This window comes from Mytilus galloprovincialis, chromosome 1 (assembly GCF_965363235.1).
Source record: "Mytilus galloprovincialis chromosome 1, xbMytGall1.hap1.1, whole genome shotgun sequence".
Classification (NCBI taxonomy): domain Eukaryota; kingdom Metazoa; phylum Mollusca; class Bivalvia; order Mytilida; family Mytilidae; genus Mytilus; species Mytilus galloprovincialis.
In genome coordinates this window covers 27213994-27235739 of record NC_134838.1, presented here as the reverse complement: position 1 = coordinate 27235739, position 21746 = coordinate 27213994, and the positions used below count along the sequence as shown (strand labels likewise).

Genomic DNA, 21746 nt, shown 5'->3' with positions numbered 1-21746 from the left:
ATTAATGGCTTTTAATATTTGCTATATGTACTACTATTGTAAAGTTGCAATTATCTAATCAAGTAACTAATAATATCTATAGAATGATTATTGGTAAAACAATATTATTTTGTAACCTCCAAACAATAGAAAAACAATAATCAACGAAGGGGTAATGATTAAAACTTGCTGATGCCTTTAATCATTTCCTGAGGGTTGACAAATCGTGAAACGAATTTGTTCTTGATCAAAATTATTATTTTATCAACCTTTTTTGGATAAGGCGATTTCTCAACTTTGGTATGTAACTAACAGTATCGTTGATGGAAATATAAACTCTGGTGGTACAGAGGCGGTGGGATAACTAAGACACAATTAGTGTAAAGTGTAAACCTTTGAAAGGGGATCTTGTTCATAGCCTACCTAGTTATTGAGGGATATTAGATAACAGTAAAACGCAAACATTCGAATCGTATCATATTTTGCATTTATTGTGATTACAATTTAATTTTCCGGGACGCTTTCTCAAGAAAAAATATTTGTGTTTAATCAAAAGCCAAACAGGAAACCGATTAGTCGAGCATGATTTTGGTAATCGATACTTGGTACCAACGAGCGATACCTGAGTGCTCGAGTACAAGTTGACATCCCAAGCTTATACCAAAAGCATGTCGGTCTACCCATTTTATTTTATTTATTTGTCAAAATCCACATTAATCTGAAAATAGAATTCTAATATTACGTGCTTCTTTCGCTTTGTGAATAAACCCATGTTCTAAATCCAATAAAAAAATGTTTACTCCTGCGTATTTTGACCATTGTACAAGAAGGAATGTTATCAAATTGGCATGCATTTAATATATTTCATTAACTTAAAACACTTCCAAACTCTTAAATGATGTACATGTTGTTACTTAATCATTTATTATGTCTGTAAATGTGTAGCAATTCGAAATTGATATATTTGACCTAGATACGATAACCGTTCATGCTGGCTCTTCAAAACTCCACCTCTTAAGAACTCATTGCTAGTCGTTTGCTTGCTTACAAAAAAGGGATGTTCACGGAAGAGCCTTCACAAACACTTTACACTTATACACATCGGACATGACAATTACCTAAATTGTCCTAATCAGAATCGAAATAATCACTATCGCTCGGGCAAAAAAAATCACTAATATAATGCCTACTCATGTTAAAACTACAAAAAAGTATAGCTTGCATCAATTCTTTCTTCAGTTTACTGTGTACGACGGCTTAGTCATACATCTCTTGATGTGAATGCTGCGGCTTGTTATTGATGACGATTTGATCTATATCATTAATGTCAATAGTTTCTGAAAAGGTATCATCAAAGGCATTGAAATATTATTTTGAACCAATTTTTGGTGGAAAAATTGACATCCCCCCTTTTTGCAATATTAAATTGATACACAGAAAAGGAATTATATTTCACCCTTTTAACTACTGAAAATCAAATCCATGGACAACACTTATTACAGACGAATGAACATGTATGACACAAACAGTTAGATTAATGTTTTACAAAGCCAGGAATGGAAGATGATAAAACGTTTTGTGGTTCAATTTTAATTTGATTTTCTGTGAAGTGCTACCTCAGGATAAACTCTTGAATATTGAAGAGACAAATAGAATGAACGGATGATATAAACCCGGGGGCAAAATTAATACAAGGCTCAACATAACTGATTTAAAAAGTTGAATTGTAATTGGAATACAAATTTAATGTTTTAACTATTTAAAAGTTAATCTCCTGCATATCACGCAAGAAAATGGAAGATACTGGACAGAAATTATAAAAAAATCTGTTCAAAACACAATAAGACAATATAATAAAAAGTGTCGAAAAAATAATGCAAAGATTAAAAAAGGTAGTTTTGTTACTGTGAGAAAAACATCGGGGTTGATGATAATTATTATTGGTAAGGATTCTAGTTTGTACAAATTATCATGTGAATTTGGCATATTGAACTTTTGTTATCTAATCGGTGATATAGAACGTTTGACACACAAAGTTAAAGCTGCACACTGGAATTGTATTGCATGCTTCTGCAAAACAAGCAATATTGTCTCTTGCAAGCAAAATATTCGCATGAAAGGGACATGTATGATTGAAACATAGAAATGTAAGAAACCTTATGTTCCTTGTGGCAGGAAGTGTCACCCGGGGCGAGAGTTCCAACAGAGGATTTAGACAGAAAACATGTATATCCCTGCCACATTTTGTATGCACATGTCTGTCCAAAGTGAGGAGCCTGTAATCCAGTGGTTGATGTATGGGCTTTGCTCATTGTGGAAGACCATACAGTGACCCATAGTTGTTAATTTCTTTGTAATTTTGACTCTATTGGAGAGTTGTTTTATTGACAATTCAACGACATCTTCTTTTTAAAATTAAATACAAAATTATTTAATTTCAATTGATTTAATATTTTCTTATTGTCTTTATTCATATATTGTAATACTATTAATCTGTAATACTTGATAACAAATTTTTGATAAATGTTTGTCTAAAATAAACTCATCTGTTCTAAATGTATGTATGGTGCAGGTCGTACTAGACCATATGAGTATACTCGTACGGTCTGACCAAACGCGTATGTTCAAACCGAACGAGTATAATTATATGTATTTTGTAAAATGCTGTTTGTGCTGTTTTTAGACTCCTTTACTGACGAAGAAAGGACACAACCGGCCACCGAGAGCCTATGTGTTCAAGTGGTCTAGCACGTCGGTCACAGTACATAACAATTTTGTATCTCGATATATCAATAGCATGTAGTCGAAACTAAGTCAGGGAAGAAGAAAAAAAAATGATTTCCTAATTTTACAGAACTAACATTGTTGGGCTGTTATTTAGAAAATCGGTAGCATATGATACAGCACTATTTAACTTGAGACATGATTAAGACTACATCATAAATAGAACAGCATAAATGAATAGTTGAGGAAAATATTAGTAATATTATTACTATTACGGCGAGTCATTATATAAAACAAGAAAAATAATGATAGATTCACATTATATTTCAGAATAAGCAATGACTTTAGCTTTGATGATTATATGGCGAAAACATACGGATGTGAAGTCCACTCTTTTGATCCAAGGTAAGCCTAAATAATAATATGTATATCAAAGACATAAATTCTGATATTGTAAGTATTCTATTAAAAAAAACCCACCACTACCACCATTTCAATACTCAACACAATCAACAAATACATATTAATATATCAATCTATGGCATATACCACCACTTACAAAAATATGACTGTTTACAATGTAACTAATATCACGTTTGCTGTCTGTATGTGTTTTATATTCATATTAATGTTCACTTATACATCTGTACCGTTATTAAGTAATACTAATTGTATATGTGTGTGCATTATGAGCTTGAAGTATATGAAATAATTCTAGATTAATGGAAAGTTTGGTGACATTATTCTTTTATCTAATATGTTGTACCAAATCTGAAAGTACTGTTTTCAAAAGAAATGACAATACATTTTCCCTGTAAAGATTATTTCAGGGACATATTTATCACCAATATTAAAATAGGTATTTTACATTTGTTGGTAAGCTTATTTATAGTAACAACTTTGCTAGATTAGCATGACTCACTTTATTTTAGTATCAATCTACCAGACATGAGACGTGGTGACCGTTTATGGTTCCACAACTTGGGGTTAAGCAGCGTAACAGGCAAATTAGGAAAATGGAAAGTGTCCACATTGCAAGATATTTTTGAGGATTTGAACCATACTTCAGTGAGTAGATTTGTCTAGTTACATGTATATAACGAGTAGGACAATTCAGACACTAATGGTGGTTAAACCTTGAAACTACCTAGCCTTGAAATTGAATATTAATGAATTTGACGTTAATAATATCTATACGAGTACATTAAATTTGCTGATAAATGGAAACATCAGTAGAGTCGGATTGATGACTGATACCAATAATATTTATGAATTAAACTGTCAATTGTTCTTGAACAATTGAGAGGTCTTTCCTTTTGTAATGTAAAATACATGTTCCAACAGACGTAGAATGTATTGAAAAGGTCAAGGTCAACTTTAAAAAGCTCCAAAACACACTAAAAATCCTTTATATAAGGTTAAAAACACTAAATTCGCTATCTGGGACATGACCTTGACCTTTGACCTTTTGACCTTTGTCAAGGTCATTAGTCCCCAATGCCATTACTGAAAACCCCAAGGGTCTAGGACCTTTGGTTATATAGTAAAAGCTGATTTTGTCTTTTCAGAAACCTAAAACAGGGGTTATGCCCCTTATAGAAAGGTCAAATCTCTTTGGTCAAAATGTAACAAAGTTGCGCCATAATGACCCAAACATTTTCCACTATTTAAAACTTCTGTAAGTATAATGGTTTCTGAGATTATCCCATAACAAGGTGTTAGGTCAAAGGTCAAGGTCAACATACAAATTTGACCTTGAGGTTTTTTTCAAAGATACATGAATTGATGATGATTGGTGAAGGTCCTAGGTCTCTACGACTTACGGTTTCTGAGTTTTGGTGTTCCACCGACACCGGTTAATTTTCATAGGGGCATAACCCTACCAATGAGTCGTTGAATCTTTTCGATCCAAATGTAACGAAGAACCGAGGTCTGGTCCTGAACAAATTTTACCCTTTGTTTTTTTTCTACCTATTATGGTTACGGTGTTGGAACGATAACAAGGTTTTTTGGTTTCGGAGGGATTACTCCGAACCGACAAAATATTTCGACTAACAGGGTGAGTTCCAGATAATCTGGAATTCATGACACAGATACAAAGTGTGAACATGAAAGCGACGCGTCTTACGGTTTAGGCTGCTAACTTCGTCAAAGTTTGGCGGAAGAATAATAATAATAAACAGAAGAAATACAGTAAGGTCTTTCCCTTTTGTAAAAGGAAAGACCTTAATTAGCAGGAAATACTTTTCTTCAAATATTAAAAATGAAAGAGAACAGAAATTGTCATTACCCTTTCTCTTTTTGTTATCTCTCTTTTCTCTATTCTCGCAATTTTTATCACAGTTTTTTACTCAAGCATTAATATTTTCAGCGTTTTTATTTAAATTTATGTCTGAAAAGTGATGATTAAAGGTTTGAATATCGAGCCTTTCATTATAAACGAGTAAAAATCAATTGATTGAAAACTATCGTGTAATACAAAGTTTTTACTAATGACCAAAAGACATATAACTTAACCAAAAAAAACCCATATAAAATATGTACTATCTAAACACATAAATCATCAATTTTAATCAATAACCCATAAATACGTTCATATACGTCAACGTATCAGATACGGAAACGATACTTCTTGAAATGCCCCCTCTATTAGAGAATTTGCAAAGCCTCTTTCGGGGAGATCTAGAATATACATAGAAAATTAATTGTGTTTACATACTGGTTCCAAGTTATGCTCTCTGTGTTCCATCTCATAGAGAAATAACTTGGGAATGTTACCAGTAAATAAGCATGTGCATATTGTTTACATTGAAATCTGTGGTAACCCTTCATTCGAGGTAGGGGTAGTTAGAAAAAATAGTTATAGTTTAAACTTTGAATAGATCAGGGCATATAAACGTTGAAAATAGGCCGCACAGCCCTATGTTTTGACCTTTGACAAAAAATTGTAGTGCATATGAACTTTTAATTCTAGGATAAGATTTTTTTCAAAACTTCATAGTAAAAGTGGTACAGTCTTAGCCGTAAAAGGAGTTCATGTGGGAAATTGCATTGTCAATATTTACAGAAATGCAACCTAACTAGGGTGAAAATAGAGAACATTCAGAATTAAACCCAATTTGATTATCTCACAGATTTTAAAGAAATTAACTCAAATATGAAGTTTCATAAATATTTTCTGAAGATTGGTAGAATCCTGGGCCTTAGGTATGACGACTCAGCATAAATTCACAGTTTACAGTACGCATAGTTTACTTAAAGTCCTGAATACAAAATTAATTCATAATATTTGCATATGTGTGAGTTAAATTGTTAAGAAGTGCGCATATTTACTCTTCACAGTCATTGAAGCTCATCGATCCTTCCTGAATATTATTTATGGGGTGTTTGTGTCCTGTCGATAACACAAAAGTAAGCCGTAACACCTAAATCTGCTTTTTTGTCATCACGGCATAAAAAATACAAGCTAGAAATACAAAAATATCTCAACAAAACTTACAATAGTGTGTTCTATCCTGAATTTGTACTACATTTTCCAAATTGCTAGAAACAGCAGAATGATTTAGGAAATTTGAGGCCCCAGGGGCAAAAAACATAGAAAATTGCCTATCCTTGGGTCATAAAACAAATAATTTAACTTGTAAATGCTATGATTTTAAGATTTTTTTTAGTTCTTGATATAGAAAACAATAACTATGCTTGGAAGTTATGCAAAAATCAGATGTAAGCAGTCATTTCTATAACATTTCAAGTGAATTTATATCTCAGACTGGTATCTGCATGCATACAACTTTGCAAATATGGCTTATTTGAACACTTCTAGAATATTTATTAGGTAAATTGTGTCAGATATATGATAACAGATGATACTTATGTGATAAGAATTCTAAATCGACCATTTGAGTCAGAAAATGTGAACTTTTACTGACAAATCGGCATACAGTAAGATGTGGACTGGAGACAGAGTCAGGATTGGATACTTTATATAATTTTGAATGTTGTAATGATTGACTTCTAAACATTACATGTATAATAGTATTCTGATATGCTTTCAATTTGTCATCAAAACAGTTTTAAACAGGTTCTAGGCATTTTATATCAGAAAATATGCGAATAGGGTAAGCTGGCAATAATTAAAGTCTTGTTTTCAAATTCCTTTAAAAATTGAAACAGGGATTGGGGGTTTAAAATGTTCAGTTAAAAAAAACTTTGAGTATACAAAGTGATTTCGTAAAGGCTATAATTCTGATAATTGAGTATCAATGTGAAAAAAACTGATTTTAGAGTGTTTTCTATTTGAATAAATGTTTGTATATAGGGTGAAAATAGAGAACATTCATTATTTAACCAAATTTTATTTATCTCACAGATTTTAAAGATATTAACTCAAGTATGTTTCTATTTGAATAAATGTTTGTATAGGTTGCACGTTGTAAATACAGTTGTTTCTCAAAACACGCCTGTTTTTGGGAGATCTAGAATATTCATATAACATTAATTGTGTTTACATACTGGTTCCCAGTTATGCTCTCTGTGTTCCATCTCATAGAGACATAACTTGGGAATGTAACCAGTAAATACACATGTGCATATTGTTTACATTGAAATCTGTGGTAACCCTTCTTTCGAGGTAGGGCAGTTAAGAAAATTAGTGTTTGTTTAAACTATGAAAAGTTCAGGGCATATAAACGTTGAAAATATGCCGCACAGACCTATATTTTGACCCTTGAAAAAAATTGAAGTGCATATGAACTTTCAATTCTAGGAAAAGATTTTTTTCAAAACTTCATAGTAGAAGTTGTACAGTTTTAGCCGTAAAAGGAGTTCCTATGGAAAATTGCATTGTTAATATCTACAGAAATGCAACCTGAAAGGGATATTGATAAAGTGTTGTATAAGTATGTTTTCAATTTTACCATCTCGTCAATTTAAACAGACTGATCCATAACGATTATAAATAATATTTGGGACGTTCGAAAATATTCTTGATCTGAACATGAAAAAACTACATGTATTGCCACCGGACGTTATGCTACAAACAAAACCAGGAACCTTTGTGTAAGTAGTCCAATGCGGTAATCACTACCTCACGCCAATGGTTACCAGAAATAGAGGTAGGCATGTTTTTAAAATAAAAAATAACAATAGACCTGTAAAAGTTTTGAAGCATAGGGTAGGAGGTGTCTGTTTGTCACAAAGACCACCTGAACTATTACCTGCTGGACAAAGTAAGTGCTTTACCCCATGAGCAATGGTTATAGAGGTAGAGGTAAAGCATGACCTCTAACAAGGAACAAATTATTTATACATTTAAAAATTATAAAAAAGAAATATAAAAAACAATCTCACACAGTTATTATATCCTGAGACTAATTTTTCTACATTCCTATTCACTATGACATGTTTTTTTTGTCTCTTAAACGCCACAAAGGACCTCCCTCCTTTTGAACACATACAAGCACAATGTAGCGCATAGGGCACAAACGGAGTTTATAAGAGCACAAACGACCTTATTATTATTTTATTGAAAGGAAATTATATATTTTTAATTCTCTATTTAAGAAATGTCAATATATGCTTTTCTTTATCAAATTAATTTGGAAAAAAAAACATAGAATGTTTTTACTTTTAATACAAGTCTTAAATTGCTCTGAGAAACACAAAGTACACATGGTTCAATGAAAAAGGTGCAGAAAAAAGGACTGCACAGCTGTCGTTTGGGTATATGTTTCGTTTGGCGTTTTTATGAAACTGAAAATATACCTGTTGCCGTCTAGATAACCGCGGTTTTAAAAGCTCTTCAGAGCTTATGTTTGCACTTGTTCTGCATATACCGACTCTAAATAAAAATAAAAGCTTTATGTCTTATATGTCTTATATCTCGATAAGTACTTTTAATAAAAGTGTATCATCATGCCGTTAAAATGTATGGCTTTGAAAAATGTATTTATAATAAAACTCTCCTATTTTATACCTTTTGGATGAAATGGTTTCTATTTCTCCCTTTTTCACATCAATACACGATGACCAATGTCTTTGGTCGCCGCTTGTGTGGTCTAGTCTTAGAAAACTTGTATGTTTTGCATATATTTCTTTATTCTACATTGGCTAGGTTGAGATCTTACGATACACGTTTAACCCCGCCGCATGTTTTCGCCTGCCCGAAATCAAGAGCCATTGACCTTTGTTAGTCCTGTATGCTTTTTAACATTAGTTCATTTATATGTTTTGGAATTTATTGTGAAGTCAATTTTCACTGAACTGTTCTTAAAAAAAGTTTAATAGATTTCAGTATAAAAAAAATTCTAAAGGATTGTCTAAAAAAGATGATTCCTTTCTTAATTAAATATAATAAAGAAACAAGTAAACTGTTTTGGAAATTAAACGTTTGTCAAATATTAGCAATATAACAGGTAAAGCTTTGCTAATCTGGTGACCTGTAATTTGATTGATTGATTGTTGGTTGCTTTACGCCGCATTAACACAAAAAGGCTATATCGCGGCGATTGTGACCTGTAATTACATTTACCTGTTAAAAACAATACTTTTTTGTTCAATATTTAGAAACAGAACGCAAAAGCGACTCTTGTCCAGGGTTTCTCTCCTTTCTTAACGAGTACACATACATTTAGTATTTCCGACAAAGTACATTTATTGTTTATATCCTACAATGTATAACTGACGCTTTAAGGTTTAGTTTTGAAATCCAAATCTGCTTTTTTTTAAAACATTTTTCAAAGAAATCTACATAGTTTAACCGATGACCACGAATTAGACACGAAATGGAACTGTCACGTCAGAGACAGAAATATTCTCAAAATTTCTTTCAAAAATACTGTTTGCTCAATATGGAGGTGGAGTACTAGAGGCTTTATTTCTTCAAGTAAAAATAATCAAAACTTTATTTTTGAACTTTTTATTTATACAACAACGAGTTGATAGCTGGATAAAAGCAGGCGTTTCGTAGATATTTTTGTTATTCATATTTTCCACTGATCTAGTTCAGCTACATGCTTGCAGTAACGTATGATCATAGTATATAAAGACGCTCAAACAACACTGATATATAGGTGACGTATCTATTAATATTAGATAAGTGAGATTTTAATAGTAAGTAAGTAAGTAAGTAAGTAGTAAGTAAATACTTTATTATAGTGTTACAATCCAATATACATCATCATATACCATATAAAAATCATTAAAACCATATTAGATCCCTGCCATTTAGACATATAAGACACTTTCATCCTTTTCAAATTAAAAAAATATAGACTATAATGTAAAAGAAATATTAAATAATAAAACTTTTCATGATACTAAAAATTCTAAAAAAAACTCCTTTAAGTTCATTTATAAAATAAATTGTACAAATTTTTCTTCCTACGTTTAAACATAAGATGCAATGCCTTGGCTAATAAAACTGAAGCATGATCACAGTTTATAATAAAATCAAATTTGTCATCAGAGTTGAAAACATTAAAAGTATTATTCAAAACATTAATATAATTAAAAAGTTCTTCTCTTATATGTGAATAAAAGTTACAGTCTATTACAAAATATTGTTCTGTCTCTTTAAAATTGTCATTGCATAAAAGACAAAGTCTATCACCTAATGGAGTGGTCGGCTTGGTGTAACGTCCGGTGTCAACCGTAAGCGGCAGCGATCCACATCGAAAGTTTGATAAAATGCGTCGATGGTCACGAAAGTTGATTGTTTTAACAAATAAACTAGTTTTGCAATTGTTTTTAAACCATGTATGTTCTAACTTGTTTCCATTTATAGAATTTTTATCGTCAAAAACATCAATTAACCATTTCTCCTGATCTATAGCTGTTTGTCTTGAGCCGTTCGTAGCTTTTGTTTGCTTGTTATGTTGAGATTGATTAAAAAGTTCAATTCAGATTTTCTCAGTAAAGCTACTACACGTGAATGCCACGATGGGTGTTTTGTCTTACTATTTCAATGGATAGTCCGAACTATTATATCATCCTCTAAATTAGAAAGTTTTGAAAAATAATCTCATAACTTCAATGTTCTGTTTGTTTTAACTGTTGTACATCCAATATCTCCACGAACGGCTAGATTGGTGGAGTTTTTAAGGCTCCTTAAAAGTATCGACATGTCCTATTTTGCACAGTTTCTAGTTGCTTATGTTCCGATATACCCCAGATACTTGATCCATACAACAATACAGGTTGAGCAAGGTTTTCATATAAAAACAAATTTCGTATATATAACAGTCCATCCCGCCACAGGCTATAAATTAAGTATAAAGTGCCGACAAAGCTCGACTGGCCGATTTTCTTACTTCTCTAACCGTAAAACTCCAGTCTAGGTGTTCATCTATCCACATACCAAGATATCTATATTTGCTGTCGTATTTTTACAACGGTATTTCCACAAGTGAAACCAAAATCAGATCGAGGTGAGGATCCACATCTGAAATCCACTACACCAGTTTTGTCAAAATTTATACATAATCTCCATTTCGAACACCATTTATGAACAATATTTAACATTTGCTGAAGTAATTCTTCGTCGGGCGCCAATAGAACAATGTCATCTGGATGGATTGAATAACATAAATGAGAGTAATTTAGGAAAACAATGACTAAAACATTTTTTTCACATAAATTTAGAGTGCCAGCATGTCCTCTTTTTATTTGAAATATTGAATTTTAAACAAATTTCAGTAGTTTTCATACCTGACTCAATCAATCAAAAATGACCAAATTAGCACTTTATTATGTAAATCTATATAGCCGCATTGTAAATGAGTTATATTTCCATGTAAGGATGAATTGTATAATACGTATGATAGCAATATAAGAAAATAATGACTAAAAAATGTTGTTCCCATCAATCTAGAGTTCCAGCATATCTTTTTTCTATTTAGAATATTGAATCCTCAACAAATTTTAGTATTTTTTAATATTTATTATGCGGTTATATAGAAATACATAATAAAGTGCTAATATGGTCAGTTTTGGTTGATGTGGACAAATAACTTTATGATATGAGTCAGTTCGAGGAATGAAAACTACTGAAAGTTTACGATTCAATATTTTGAAAAAAAGGACATGTTGCCCCTCTAAATTGATGCAGAATTTTTTTTATAGTCATTATGTTCCAATATTGCTATACTTTGTTTTATACAATCCATCCTTACATGAATCTATTACTGATTTACTATGCGACTATAATATTAACATAATAATATACTAATATGCTCAAACATTAATATATTATTGACTTACTATGCGACTATAAGATTTACATAATAAAGTGCAATTATGGTCAGTTTTGGTTGATGCAGACAAATGATTTTATTATACGAGTGAGTCTGAGGTATGAAAACTACTGAATTTTCTTTAGGATTCAATATTTTAAATAAAAAGAGGACATGCTAGCATTCTAAATAGATGCCAACAACATTGTTTAGTCATTGTGTTCCAATATTGCTATCATTTATATCATACAATCCATCCTTACATTTAAATTTAAGAGAACTACTATGCGGCTACATAGATAACATGAGAAGAGCAACCATGATCTTTAATATTGTTAAAAGTAGTATAACACCATAAAAAGTAGCATAACACCATAAATTATCTTGTTATTTTGACATATCAGTTTGTTTTTAAGATGTTACGTTGTTCTTGTATTTCGGAAATCGTGGTACCGTAGTTTTGGTTAATGGGATGAAATAGATTATTTTACGAGTCATCCTGAGTCAGGCAGCCTGAGATGTGAAAATTGTTTGAATTTGGTGATGATTAAACTATTTTAATAAAAGGACATACTTGAACTATTTGTTTGTGAGGAAAAGGAAATTTACTATGATAAGTTTTCAACTAATTAAAAACGTGTAATAACATTATTTATTAATCAACTGTTTTCGAAAATATGTCATGTCGTGTTTATTTTTCTCTGCCTGTTTGTGACGTCTTTCTACTAAATCCATTGGATGTCGGGTGTGTAATATTTGGTTAATCTTAGATGCATAATTTTTTTATCAGTTGTAAATTGCTTTGAACTTGCTGTCAGTAACTACGAGTTCTCTCAAATCTGTAATAAGTGTCTTTTTGTTGTTGGGATATACAAGTTCCTGGCCTTGTCCACTCTGTGTATTTCTATTTCTATCCATCTGATAAGTTAAACCTTTTTCAAATAGTTTGATACTTCATTCTTATATTGTACTGCTACACCATTGTCTCATGCAAGGGGAAGAGATGGGATCCCGCTAACAGGTTTAACCCCGCCACATTATGTATAAAGTGCCTGTCCAAAGTCAGGAGTCTGGAATGTAGTGGTTGTGGCTTGTTGATGTGTTACATTTTTGTTTTTCGTTCAATTTTTGTATACAATTGAGCCGTTAGCTCTCCCGTTTGAATTGTTTCACATTTGTCATTTAAGGGTCTTTTATAGCTAATTATGTGGTATGGGCTTAGTTTATTGTTGAAGGCGTTTGATGACCTATATAAGTTTATTTCTGTGTCATTTGGTCTTCTGTGGGGTGTTGTCTCATTGACAATCATACCACATCTTCTTTTTTTTATATTTGTAACACTCTGAAACGTAACGTGTCCTTCCAACCAAACGTGTCCGATTACATCAAACGTATCCACATAACGTCACTGAACTGCAAAAAATGTCTAAATGTAAAAGGGCGCCACAGCGTGTCATTTATATAAACGCCAAGACGTGTCCAATTCCCCACACGTATCCATATCAAGCTCTTCTTTACTTTTACTGGAACCATCATTCGTGTCCCTTTTATTTTTTTTAAGTGTTTTTCCTTAACGTATACTCATTTTACTATTTCATTTAAGAAATCAGATATACATTACTTTAGGCTGTATAACCCTGGTAAAAGTGTCCGTTCAGTTATGTTGAATTTTAATGAAGCAGCTATGTTCTGTTTAATTGTGTGTATTAAATCAAATACCTCGAGTAGATGAACTTCTTATTCTCTGCGCATAAAAAACTTTCATTCTGAACGTGCGAGGGCAGTGAAGCCAGTTATGGTCGTTAAACTTTACTCATTCATTGTGCCATCAGTTGTGTATTGGGAGGCAACATATTTTTTTTAATTTCCGAAACTTTTATTTAAAACGGCCTATTTTACAAAACGGACATTGAAGTAGTTTCTTACTGAAGTGAAAAAAAATCGGTCTAAACTTTTTTTTTTTAATTTTTAAGATGAAAACCCCATTTATAGTGTAAACCCGGATAACCATTAAAATGTAGGCCCAATCCGAAATTCCCGGTATGATAATAACCTTCTTCATGTCTATATAGTGATGCTAGAAATCTAAAATTTATTTAAGAAAATGATAACCAGTTTATGATTTGAAGAGCTTTAAAATGCAAGAACTATCGAAAAGAAGGGAAGTCAATTCTACTAAAAGTCCGCTGTGCAATATTCGGATTAATATAAAAGGCATCATTGGAGTTTATTAGTACAAAATGGTTAATTAAGTAGACGGTTAATTCAACTGTACTCAAATTATTTGTACGTTCGCTCCTTTTGAACATACATACTTGCAGCTGGACCACTTTATCAACTGCGACCCCCATCACAGAATTGCCGTAAAGGTTATTGATGTCATTTAGGACGTTCGTGTATTAGCGTGAGACTTTTTTGCGTTAAACAGTGGACACGTTTAACACGCGAATAACAATTATCGGACACGTTTGGGGGTTATGAAATCGGACACGTTTGGGTAAACTTGAATATTACGGACATGCTTGGGGAAATCGGACAAGTTTGGGGGGAAGGCACGTTTGGGAGTGTTACATATATACCCCATCTTGTTTGTTTTTCTATTATGTCTTAATATTGAAAAGGTGTTAAAGACTTGGATATTGTATCGTTTACATTTTTCTTTCTTGGTTTCTGATAAAATATACATGTCTCATCTTAAAACTGTTTAAAAATAAAAAAGATCATCGTTTGATTTGTAACCATGACTATGAATATTCCATACACATACTGTAAGTTATTAAAGGATAATGTTTGATTATTTTATTTCCTTTTTTAAAAACTTGCATTACATTCGGTATTATTGTTAAACTTTTTTTGGTTAAATTTATGTGATTTGATGCATTCAAAGTGAAAAACAGCTTTATTCGTACTTAATTTGGCCTATTTAACCTTTTTTTGGGATTCCAAAGCACTAATGGATCTTTTGTAAACGAAACGCGCGTCTGGCGTAAATACAACATTTAATCCTGGTCTCTTATTTATAGCTCAGTGGCCCATATTAAATGTTATCATAATCATCAGTATGAAAACTATAGACATATAATAGTAGCATATATCGGTTTTTTATTTCTATAAAACTAATATATATTAAAAGACTAGACATATACAAGCTAAGATATAATAGAAGATGAATAATTCTATCTTGATGTTATACAGAATTCTGAGAAAGACAATACATTGTAAGCGAACACCTACTGTGTCTTACTGTTTACTTCCTTATTATGGCACCCTTAACGGAGTTTCGGTGATGTATTGTTATTTTTCGTTTCTTTTTCTTTTGTTTTTTTTTTAATTTTTCTTCCACACATTCTTGTCAACTCTGGATCTCGGAATTAAATGAACCAATAGCAATTGGGGAACAAGGGTGTCATCCGCTATTGCTTGCAACGACAAATCTAATTTTAACTTCTTATTTGTAAATGAATTTCAAAATGTTCAATTGTGTAGAACGCAGTTATATGAAGAACAGATTTATCTACTGTAAACTATATATTATGTTTTTCTTTAATTGGTATGGTTCACATGTACACACAAAACAAAAATTACTCAGTAATTATATTTTACTTAAATTAAGTATTCTTTTTTATTACTTATTATTAGGAATTACTTACGAATTACACAATATTACTAGCAATTACTTATATTATACTAGATATGAAAATAGTAACTTGAAACAAGTACGAGTTTTACTGAAAATGTGTGTCTATCAAAAAAAATACTTAAATTAAAACAAATATTAATACTAATTTTATTCACTTGAGTTAAAGAATTACTTAGAACTTATTTAAATAATAACTTACTGTGTTTAGTAGAAAGAATTAACTTAGATTAAGTCATATATTCAAGAACTAACCATTTTTTTTTATTTATAGTATACTAAAATGCAGTATGAAAGTTTCTAGAATTACTTCTGATAACATGGATAAAAAACTGGCTATTACTAAGTAGGTTAAGGCACTACATAATGTTGTGTGCTTGCATAAGGCTTATTATATATAATAATAAATGCTTCCTATGAAATTTGACTCCATAATTTAACAATTTATCATATATAAGTTTGGATAACATTTTTTTTTTAAAACAGGCTATTATGTCAACTTGGAAATATTTTTAATTATGGAATTTGCATAAATTCCTGTGCTTGAAATATTTTATTAATTCCATATTTATTCTGTATTTTAATGTTTCGTTTGGCGCCTACTACTTTCTATTACAAAGAAGATAACACAGTTTCAATAGAATGCACTGTGCCGGGCTCAACACTATATATACACAGTATATTGTATGGAAAGTGTAATGCAATGCTTAAAAAAATTGTGGTGCAGAATAAACAAGGAATTTCAAACCCAAGAAATCATGCAAATTACATATTTGAAAATAATTCCAAATTGAAAAAAAGCCTGTTTTTAGATAATATTTTGAAATGCTTAAAAAAAATGATTGGAATTACTTAGTATCAGTATTACTATTCATTATTTGAATTATTTTCATATCAAAATATCTTCAAATTATCATTATTCATTTTTTATATAATTTTTATAATGTAAACTTACATGTCTTAGTTTTACTAAAATTTATAATTATATATTTATTATAACTGTACAAAATTTTATAATATGTCCTGTATTTTTAATAAGAAGTTTTTGATTTTAGACAGAAAAAATATTCGGCCAAACAGAATTAAGGTTTCTTTTGACTTTGGTTAGCTATTTTTGAAAAATGGCTGGAACTCATTCAGAGTTGAATTTAAACAAAAGTATACTGAGTTTGCTGAAATACTTGCACGATTGAAAAGCAAGAAAGGAAAGGAGAACCTTACAAAAAAGACAATTTGTGGGTATTCATGTTTCCTGCTTCTCTTTGTGTACTATTTCAATTAAATAAAAATGTAGCACAAAGAGTTGCCGGGAGGTAGCCCATGTTAACTTATATAACAAACAAGAATAGAAATGGATTATAACAAGGGATATAGTACATGATCATTCTTAAAAACGATATGTTACTTTTTCAAATTATATGCATTTATGATAAAAAAAAAAATTTAATTTGTAAATTATTTATAGATATATAAAATTAATAATTCAAAGAATTACTTAGTATTTATTTAAAGAATTATTTAAGATACATTGAAAAAATACTTAAATTTAATTACTAGGTAACTACTTGGCATTACGTTAATTACTCATTCTTTGTCAAACATTTTTACTTGTTTTTTACTGAATTTGAGTAAAATTAATACTTGTTTTCAGTAAATTCAAGTAATTTTTTTAGTGTAGTCTCCGATAATCGTGCCATCGATGTTTTGTATAGCTTAGAATAAGTACCTGTTATAGATATGTGTGTGAACAATAAACCCACTACTTCATTTTTTTGCATTCATTCAAATACTATGCGATTGTTAACCTCATATTTATATGTAAGAGTAAAGATGGCCCGATAGTATTTCCTGGCCCATAAGGGATAAAGATAGCCTTATTAGAATTTTCATCACTTTCTATCAATGCCCAACATTCTACATACACAGTTTACTGAAGTACTTTTAATATAATATTTAGAAATGAATTTAAGTATGTATAATGACAGATTACTTTTTTTGTTATCCTTAAAAACCTATGGCCGCTAGTGTGTTAATGTCTTTTATCTTGCAGTGAATACAAAATTAAAATAAAATATCAAACATTTATTTTCACCTGTATGTAAATTTACTTCATATTTTTTTTACACCAGATTCATCCCTCAGTTTGGAAAAGTATGTTTAGTTGATACTGTATTTTTTGTCCTATCACACTGTTCAGATACATTGACTTAAGTAGGGAACACAAAGAGTAACCTAAATTCGAGAATGCAAATACTACCTTAACAAAGACTTCTCAAACTTGAAACCTGTCATTACATCAATGATGCATCGAACTGTTACTAGGAAACATATAACAATAAAGAATAAAAGTCTGCACTTTTCTTACTAACATTTTTTTTTAAAGATTATACACCTACCCAAGCCAAGCTGTCAGATTTTCACCTTTTTTTTTTTAAATCTTTCATTAACTTAAGGAGTGAACGAAACTTAAATACATGATAATTAAAATCAACACAGAAGTAAAACATAAAGATTCAGGCGGAATAATTGGATTTCCAACTCTATTCATAATTAATCTGACTGAAATAAACAGTTTTTACACCAAATTATGTCAAATGAGAGTTCATTCCACATTTTACAGCTTGCCTAACATTCTTCAAGCATTTCCATATTATAAAGGCAATATAACAAGATTCTTTAGATGGAAGTTAACTGTTATTTTAACTTTTTGACAATACATGTACTAGAAGAGGGGTGAAAGATAGCAAAGGCACAGTCAAACTCCTAGATCGAAACTGACAAAGTCATTGCAAAAAAAAAAAGAAAACAGACAAATAGACAAATAATAGAACACAAGATACAACATAGAAAAATGAAGACAGAGCAACACGAACCCCACCAAAATCTGTGGTTGATCTCAGATGCTCTGGAAGGGTGAGCAGATCATGCTCCACATATGCACCGTCGTGTTGCTCGTGATAATACAAATGCGGTATAACGTCTTATTCGTAAGGTCATGTTCGTGAAAAGGGACGGGGATTGTAGTTACGAAATAAGGAAACATACCGATATAAAACAGTTATTCAATTACGGTCAACCAAGTCGTGATGGCGTCCGTCAAATTTACGAAGAGATGAAGTCAACTTCACCATTTGGAATTCGAAGTTGACTGTTTGTCTATTTCCAATGTATGCATTAAGTTAAATATCCCCATACATTATCTATTTTCCTTGATTGTGCTTATCAGTGCTAGAAAAATAAACATATTCATGACATTTGCATGGAAAGTGAATTGACTATTTATTATTAATCTAAACGAAATAAACAGTTTTTACACCAAATTATGTCAAATGAGAGTACAGTCCATTCCACATTTTACAGCTTGCCTAACATTCTTCAAGCATTTCCATGTTATAAAGGCAATATAACAAGATTCTTTAGATGGAAGTTAACTGTTATCCTAAAAAAACTTTTTGACTATACATGTACTAGAAGAGGGGTGAAAGATAGCAAAGAGAAGAGATGAAGTCAACTTTACTATTTGGAATTCGAGGTTGACTGTTTGTCTATTTCTAATGTATGCATTAAGTTAAATATCCCCATACATAATCTAGTTTCCTTGATTGTGCTTATCAGTGCTAGAAAAATAAACATATTTATGACATTTGCATGGAAAGATGACTATTTAATCTTGCTGAAATACAATCACAATCACATTCTTTTTTCACAAAAATTGTTTTGTCAATGTTAAGAAACTCTAAATGCTATATCTATTTCAGCTAAATATATGAGTGATAAATGAATAAGTAAGGACACATAAACTACAAAACAAGCTCATACTGGTGTGATGATATCAAAGAACTACAAATTAATATTGGAGAAAACTGGTTTAGCTGTACTTGTTTGGGGAAAAAATAAGAAATTATGCACTTTATTTATTTCTGTAAAAATAATAGGACGTACGGGCAACTGAAATATGTTGTGTCTCTAACAACTGGGGGTAATCCCAGGTGTTCCGGAAGGATAATCAGATCCTGCTCCACACTGCGAAAAGTTTAAGCGAACATGTATACTTCAAACCGTATTGCTAGTTATATAGGAAAACTCAACTTTAACTCTGAATTAACTTCGAAATTTCTGTAGATATAGAAAGTAAACGGGCGTTCATTTCTCGTTCACCTCCATGAAAACGGCGCGTCTTCTAATGGTGTCAAGAATAAACTGGTTTTTACTTTCGCGTGTTCTTCTACGTTAACGTGAAAAACTCTACTTCTATTTTGGTTAAAATAAACGCACATTTTGTAGTAACCCCGCGTTAACGCTGATGTTCGTCGTATCCTATATACACTGACCTACCATATCACATGATAAGGTACTTCAAAATTACCAACAGTTTATTTTCGATTTGCATATTTGATTACAGTCAATGATATTACTCCATAATATATAAGTACATTAAAATACACTTGTGAAATCTGTAGTAAACGCCTGTTTACTTTTAATTGCACGTTAAAAATAAACTTGTTAAATTCTGACTAAACAAACACAGAGAAAACGCGCGTTTACTCAGGTAGACGTTATACATTACATTTTGACAATTATCGAAAACATGAAAATGTGCACGTGGCGTCTACTTGCGCTTACTTTATGTAATGGTTGGTTTGCACCCAACAGTATGTTTTTGGACCACGTGTGTATGGTTATGACCTATCTAAATTAGTAGATTGTAATAAACAGTCAGGGGCATTACTTTAACAAGTAATTTTGTTAGTTACTTAATATATTTTTGTTTTAAAAAATTATAAAATTACTCATTACAGTTATTTTAAATTTCAATAGAAGCATGGAATAAATGTAGTTTTCATGAATTTTTACATCATTTTATATCATAAAATGAACAATTCATTACATTTTAGAGAATAATAGAGATAAAGGTCTACTTTCAAAATATTGACAAAAATATTACTTGAATAAGTTATTTTGTACATCTTTGAAAGAATGAGTAATAACACTTATTTAAGGAACATATGTAATTGTTTTGGGTTACAAATTATAAATAACTTCAAGTCTTAATTAATTCACAAGTTTCTATCTATTTATATTTGTCTACCTTCAAGATTTTTGAGGAAAATGATACTTTAATAGTCCCAAGAGACCAATATTTGACCCAAAAGCGTCGATATGAAAGATACGTGCGTCAGAAAGGCAATTAGTGTTTCAGAAAGATTAGATTTTATATTTCATGGGAAAAATAACCAGATGACCGTGAAAATGTGTTAAAGCTAGTAAAATCTGTATAGTTGGACACCTATAAAAATAATAATTAGAAAAGTTACTTATATAAGTAATACTTAAAATAGCCTCGTTTTCAACATTACTTGGATAGGAAATTTTAAATGTTACTTGTTTAAGTAATGCCCCTGACTGATAAATAAAAAAAGAAATACTATTGATGTATTTTTCTGTAATTTCTCCTTTAAGTAGATAATACATCTTCAAGTAGGTGGTTTTTATATGTTTCAGAGAAATGTAAACGTTTTAAAGATGGACATAGAAAACTCTGAATGGGCGTCTCTTCCAAATATTATCCAAACCGGAGCTCTCAGACACACCACACAGCTGTTAGTAGAATTCCATGGTTCATCAGCTTCATTGGAAAAACTTATAATTCTTAGAGAAATATACAACGAGGGATTTAGAATTTATTGGTATCACAGAAATCCAGCAAAATCAAATTTGATACAAGGCAGATTTGTCCAGCACTCTTCTTGTTACGAAGTCTATTTTGTGCGAATGTAATATGATATAGTAGACTTCATAAACAACGTGTATCTGTAATATTATCAATTAAAACTGACTTAATTCAGACTGATCTCTTTTCGACTTTTTCTTGCTTGACGGAGTCAAAAAATGAGACATAGGTATGATGTTTCATTCGTCGGTGGTGGCGTCAACAATGTTTTGTTTCTGTCTAACTTAAGGTGAACTATTAGTGGTAAGTCAATAATATTTGGTATGTAGTTGTATAAGCATTTACACATCCCAATATTATGGAAATTATTTGATCCTTCCTCCTGAGTTATAGTCTATTGCCTTTGAAATATTTGCTTATTTGTCATGTATTAGTTTGTGATTAAGTCTAGAAGTAATTTAATGATAATTGGTTTGCATTTGTATTAGCATTGGCATATTTTATT

The 21746-nt window shown here is 31.0% G+C and overlaps 1 protein-coding gene across 1 annotated transcript in view; it reads left to right on the top strand.

The window, feature by feature from the left end:
• The window catches only part of LOC143070875 (putative methyltransferase-like protein 24), a 93592-nt gene extending 72177 nt beyond the window's left edge, over positions 1 to 21415 (top strand). The window contains exons 10-12 of the mRNA XM_076244988.1: positions 3034 to 3108; positions 3636 to 3771; positions 21073 to 21415. Coding sequence (XP_076101103.1) covers positions 3034 to 3108; positions 3636 to 3771; positions 21073 to 21348 — 487 coding nt within the window. The 3' untranslated portion in view covers positions 21349 to 21415. The remainder of the gene's footprint in view (positions 1 to 3033; positions 3109 to 3635; positions 3772 to 21072) is intronic.
• Positions 21416 to 21746: the final 331 nt, after the last annotated feature.